The sequence below is a fragment of the Grammomys surdaster genome, unplaced genomic scaffold (genome assembly GCF_004785775.1).
Source record: "Grammomys surdaster isolate TR1022 unplaced genomic scaffold, NIH_TR_1.0 126248, whole genome shotgun sequence".
In the NCBI taxonomy this organism is placed as follows: domain Eukaryota; kingdom Metazoa; phylum Chordata; class Mammalia; order Rodentia; family Muridae; genus Grammomys; species Grammomys surdaster.
Window position 1 is genome coordinate 588,377 of NW_021621048.1, and position 5,489 is coordinate 593,865.

Consider the following 5,489-nt stretch of genomic DNA (forward strand, 5'->3'; position numbering starts at 1 on the left):
AGGAAGGAAGGAAGGAAGGAAGGAAGGAAGGAAGGAAGGAAGGAAGGAAGGAAGGAAGAAGGACCTACTTTGGTTCATGGTTTCAGGCCACAGTTGGCTGACTCCATGAAGTTTAGGTTCATATTAGGATAGAAACATCAGAAGGGTATAGTAGAGGAAAACTGTTCCCCTCATAGATGCAAGAAGCAGAGAAGAAAAAAAAAGCAAGAGCTGAGGACAAGATATGTCCTTCACAGACATGTTCCCCAGCTACACACTTCCTCCAATTAGACCTTCCACAGTTCCTACTACATCCCAACACTCCTCTCAACGATGAAGTCATAAAAGAAAGATCAGTTCACTGATTAGGTCAGAAGCCTTGTGATTGCTCCCAAAAGGGCACCTGCTGGCTCTCAAGCCTTTAAACATCAGCTCAGGAGAAACACTCCAGTCTGAAGTATAATATTCTTCCCTTGGCCTCCAAAGGCCCATGGTCATCTCACAGTATAAAATTTACTCTATCCCCAAAGGTCTCCAGTCTTAATGGTCCAAGAATCACTCAGAAGGCTAAGTTTAAACTCTTCAATGTCTCAAGGCAGCAGTAGTGTGAGCACCTACAACATAAAAGGAAGTCATGTACTTCTGACACATATGTATGGGACCTTTCCCTTTCCAAAGAGAGGAATGGAAGCATAGGAAGGAGAAAGGAGGCCAACACCCAGCCAGACAAACATTATAGCATGAAGCTCCATGTATGGGTGTCCAGGTCATGTCATGAGCATATCCAGTACCTAGGGCATGGTGTGAGCTCCAGTGGGCTTCAAAAATCCTGCTCTTGTAGTCTTTTCTAGCATGTATCTCATAAGTAGGGTCACTAGGCGAGCTGTTCTTTCAGTTAAACTATGCTGAGCCAGTGCAAAAGAAGGTAACATGACTAAGAGAACAACCTCAAGGAGGAAAGGTTTAATCTGGTCACGGTTTCTGTAGATTTATTCCTCCATCCCTTGGGCTCTGTTGTGTATGGAATTGTGGTAGGATAGGCAGCCATGTTGTGAGCCTGTGGCAGAAAGAAGCTGCATACTTCTTGGCCAGAAAGCAGACAGAGACTATCCTAGCTAGTAGGCTTCATCCTTCTTCCCCTTTGGTTAATTCTGGACCTCAAGCCAATGGGATGGCACCACCCACAGTTAAAACAAGTCCTTCCAGCCCTTCATTAATCATCTGTGGAAACACCCTCAGAAACACGTGAGGGTGTGTGCTTTCCTAATATCCTAGCTACCTCAATCCAATCACTTTGTCAGTCAGGGTAGAGCTAGGGAGGTCAAGAGACAACTTGGTTTGTTCTAAAGGAGTAGGGACTTGGGCCTTTTCTGGATGCTGGAATGGATACATACTGGAGCAGAGGGCAGTTTCCTCTGAAAGAAAGAGACTCCACAGAAAGGTCTAATGGGCTTATGAGATATCTTGGCCCTTGCCAGTCCAAGGATGGGAAGAGGAGCTCCTCACTACCACTAAGAAAGGAGACACAGGGTGATCACGATGGGATCTCGCTAGGTGAGGAGAGAGCACAGAGGAATGGGCAGGTGTGAGAGAGGGAAGGCAAGCAGGAGGCCGGGAGGTGAGGACGGGTTGAAGCAAGAGGAAGAATTTGAGGAAAAATGGAGGATACAGACCCAGACCTCGTTATCCCTGAGAACTCCAACCTTCTCCCCCAAGGCTCTTTCCCTGGCCTTGACCCCATCTGCACAGACATGTCCCTATGAGATGTTGGAGTCCAAGCCTCCCTGTCCTCCAAGGCTGGATATTTCTGGAATTAGATTCTTACCCAGCTATGGTGCTCTCCAATAGACTTGTTTGTACCTCATATCAAGCATCATGGAGAGGCCCAGACCTAGAACTTAGAGGTCTCTCTTCAGGGGTGTGGTGACCTTGTGCAAGCCACTCCTTACTTCCGTTCCTTCTCTAACACTCTCTCCTTCTATACACCACATATTAATTTACCCATCTTCCAAGACACCTTCTCCCTTTTTTGCCTGTCCTTTGGGACTCTCTCTGATCTGGTGCCACCTAACCACCTCACCTTGTTATCAATTACTGCTGACACAGCCTCCTACCTGGGGCTGCCCTACAGTGAGTATATACCCAAGGAACTATGTTTGGAATCAGAAGCCTCAGTTCCAACTTGGGGTTGTATTGCCTAGGACCTACTAGAAATCTTGCCTGACCACAAGTCCTTGTTGCTGCCCCCGCCCCTGCCTCAGTGGCGTACACTAAGAGCCCGCAACTCACCATTTGACATTTCTGTGTCCTGTGCAGTGTCTTCAGGCATCACCCAAACAAACAATGAGATGTATGTGCCTACTTGTCTTCTGTATATCCCACAAGGCCTGATGCATGTATCTGTAGTCACCCTTGCATGCAGCAAGTGCCCACTAAGTGCTTTTTAGGTGTATAATATATCCATCCGCCATCCACCCGCCATCACCGTGGTACTAGAAGCTCAGATGCTGAAAAAAGATCCGTGGAGTCCACCATAGCTTCCAGGAGGTGGCATTTCAGCCGGATCTCAGAAGTTGGCTAAGGAGGTGGAGTTAGGAGAGGGTGGGGGTATGTTTCAAAATGCTAATCTACCTAAAGTCCCAGGAGTATGTGTGTGTGTGTGTGTGTGTGTGTGTGTGTGTGTGTGTGTTATACAGAGAGACAGACAGAGAGGTTGACAGAGGCACAGAGAGACAGAGACAGATAAAAAGAGTATCACAGAGAGCCAAGCTATTAAAGCAACAGGAGTTGGTGTGCCATAAGGTGTGGGCCCAGATACAGGGGGCAGCATCTCACCTGTTATACATCTCTGTCCACAGCTACAAGATACTGGCCACAGAGCATGAATCACTCATGCAGAAGTACCTGCACCTGCTGCAGGTCGTGGAGGCAGAGAAGACCGTGGCTAAGCAGCTGAGACAGCAGCTCGAGGATGGCGAGATGGAGATCGAGCGGCTGAAGTCAGAGGTGACTGCAAGCTGGGCTCTCCAGGCCAGATCCATTTACAGATTCATGCAGGGCAGGGGTGAATGGGCAGGCTCAGTCCCTGGCCTCCAAGTGTACAATGTGGTGGTGGGAGGCGACAGGGATGGTCCCTCACTCAGAGCTGGTCAGGTGCCACCTGGAGCGTATCCTTCACGTTTCTGCTTTTGGGTTGTGTCATATAATGCAGAGTCATTGCTATGACCTAGCCAGATGGTAAGGATGAATGAGATTGCCTAAAAACAAGCTATTAGACTGTGTGGGGACACATGAACCATCACCATTGCCAACTTCAGACTCGGGAGGTACAGTATTACCTGTAGGTCATTATTACGCACTCTCTCTGCCTGCACCGGATACACAAGCATCAAATGGCAAATCATAAGCTTCTAGGTTGTGCCCCGACGACATTGGATCGAGCCTCTCTTAGGTGGGCACTAGTCCTGTAAATACCTCCTAGGGCATAGCCACTCATTGTTAACCAAGGCCTTGAGCCAGCCCAGAACTTCAGCGTGGTATCTAAACTCTCAGGCATCCTATCCAGAAGTCTATGTGGCATCCTCAACACTAGGATGTGGAGAGCAGACAGCCAAGAACCTAAGGAGGCCGCGTTGAGTGAGAGGTGGAGATTCGTGTGATCCAGGCCTGCAGTCCCCAAGCTGTGTTCCTCAATCCCATTGGGCTTCCCTCAAACATGTAATCCCAGCAGGAAAGGATGAAGAACCTGCAGGTAGCAGTGACAGAGCTAGAAGCCCTGGGTCCAGCGGCAGTTCTGCGTACAGAACTTCCTCCAATACCTGTAGCTGTAGCCCAATGCCTTCTATCCCTGTACAGAAAGTTCAGAGACCCAGAGCCACCAACCCCATCTTGTCTAGCAGCAGCAAAGCTCTATCCCAGTACTGATATCAATTTACAGCTTCACATTTAACTAGAGTTCCATATTGACCCATCTCTAACCCTAAAAGGTTTCTGACACACCTCCTTCATCAGCTCCCGGTGTCATCTCAATAGGATAAGCTGGGCAGTGATGCACACGCCTTAATCCCGGCACTCAGGAGACAGAGGCAGGCAAATCGCTGAGTTTGAGACTAGCCCGGTCTACAGTGACGGTTCCAGGATGATCAGGGCTACACAGAGAAACAAAAATCAAACAAATGGAAATAGAATAACCTGTGAGGGATCGGGCTCAGAGACCTCATGTTTCTTCCAAGCACACACAGTTGAGAAGTGACAGACCTGGAACTAGAATACAGGCTTCCATCCATCTGTTAGGCTTTCTACTCTGTACAGAGAACCTCTGACAGTCTTCCAAAGGCTAGCCCAAAATTGTCCTCTTTCTAACACTCCTGGCTTATTCTGGGCTCCATTCTACTCTGGAGAGAAGCTTTGAGATCTATGATAACCCAATACAACTCCCTGAATCCAAACAGAGCACGTGCACGCACATACAACACACACACACAGAAAGAGAGAGAGAGAGAGAGAGAGAGAGAGAGAAAGAGAGACACAGACACAGACACAGAGAAAGACAGAAAGACACATAAAGAAAGACACAGAGAGACAGAGAAACAGAAACAGAGAGAGACTGAAAGACACAGAGAGACAGACAGAGACAGAGAGACAGAGACACGTACAGAGAAAGACAGAAAGACACACAGAGAGAGAGACAGAAAGACAGAGAGAGGCACATAGAGAGACAGAAAGACACAGAGAGACAGAAAGAGACAGACAGAGAGACAGAGACACATACAGAAAAAGACAGAAAGACACAGAGAGAGACATAGACAGACAGGGACTGAGAGAAACAGAAAGACATAGAGAGACACATACAGAGAGGGACACACAGAGAGAGATAGAAAGACACAGAGAGACAGAGACAGGGAGAGACACATACAGAGAAAGACAGAAAGACACACAGAGACAGAGACAGGGAGAGAGACAGAAAGACACAGAGAGAGAGACACATACAGAGAGAGACAGAAAGACACAGAGAGACAGAGACAGAAAGAGACATAGACAAAGAGACAGAGACACATACAGAAACAGACAGAAAGACAGAGAGAGAAAGACATAGACAGACAAGGACTGAGAGAGATAGAAAGACACAGAGAGACAGAGACAGGGAGAGACACATACAGAGACAGAAAGACACAGAGAGAGACAGAGACAGAGATAATTACAGAGAAATACAGAAAGACACAGAGAGAGATATAGACAGAGAGACAGAGACAGAGATACATACAGAGAAATAAAGAAAGACACAGAGAGAGACAGAGACAGACAGGGACAGAGAGAGACAGAAATACAGAGAGAGACAAATACAGAGAGAGACACAGAGAGAGACAGAAAGACACAGAGAGACAGAGACATAGACAGAGAGAGAGACACATACAGAGAGAGACACAGAGACAGAAAGACACAGAGAGACAGACAGAGAGAGAGAGACAGAGACACATACAGAGAGAGACAGAAAGACACAGAGAGACAGA

General features: G+C 47.5%; 1 protein-coding gene across 3 annotated transcripts in view; it reads left to right on the forward strand.

Moving 5' to 3' along the window:
* Rasgrf1 (Ras protein specific guanine nucleotide releasing factor 1) overlaps positions 1–5,489 on the forward strand; it is a 109,437-nt gene that overhangs the window by 19,714 nt on the left and 84,234 nt on the right. For 2 of the 3 annotated variants that reach the window (XM_028758951.1, XM_028758950.1), the window contains one exon: positions 2,838–2,985. In XM_028758951.1, the coding sequence (XP_028614784.1) occupies positions 2,838–2,985 (148 nt within the window). Of the gene's footprint in view, positions 1–2,837; positions 2,992–5,489 lie in introns of all 3 variants that reach the window. The other variant, XM_028758949.1, reaches the window with a different exon arrangement.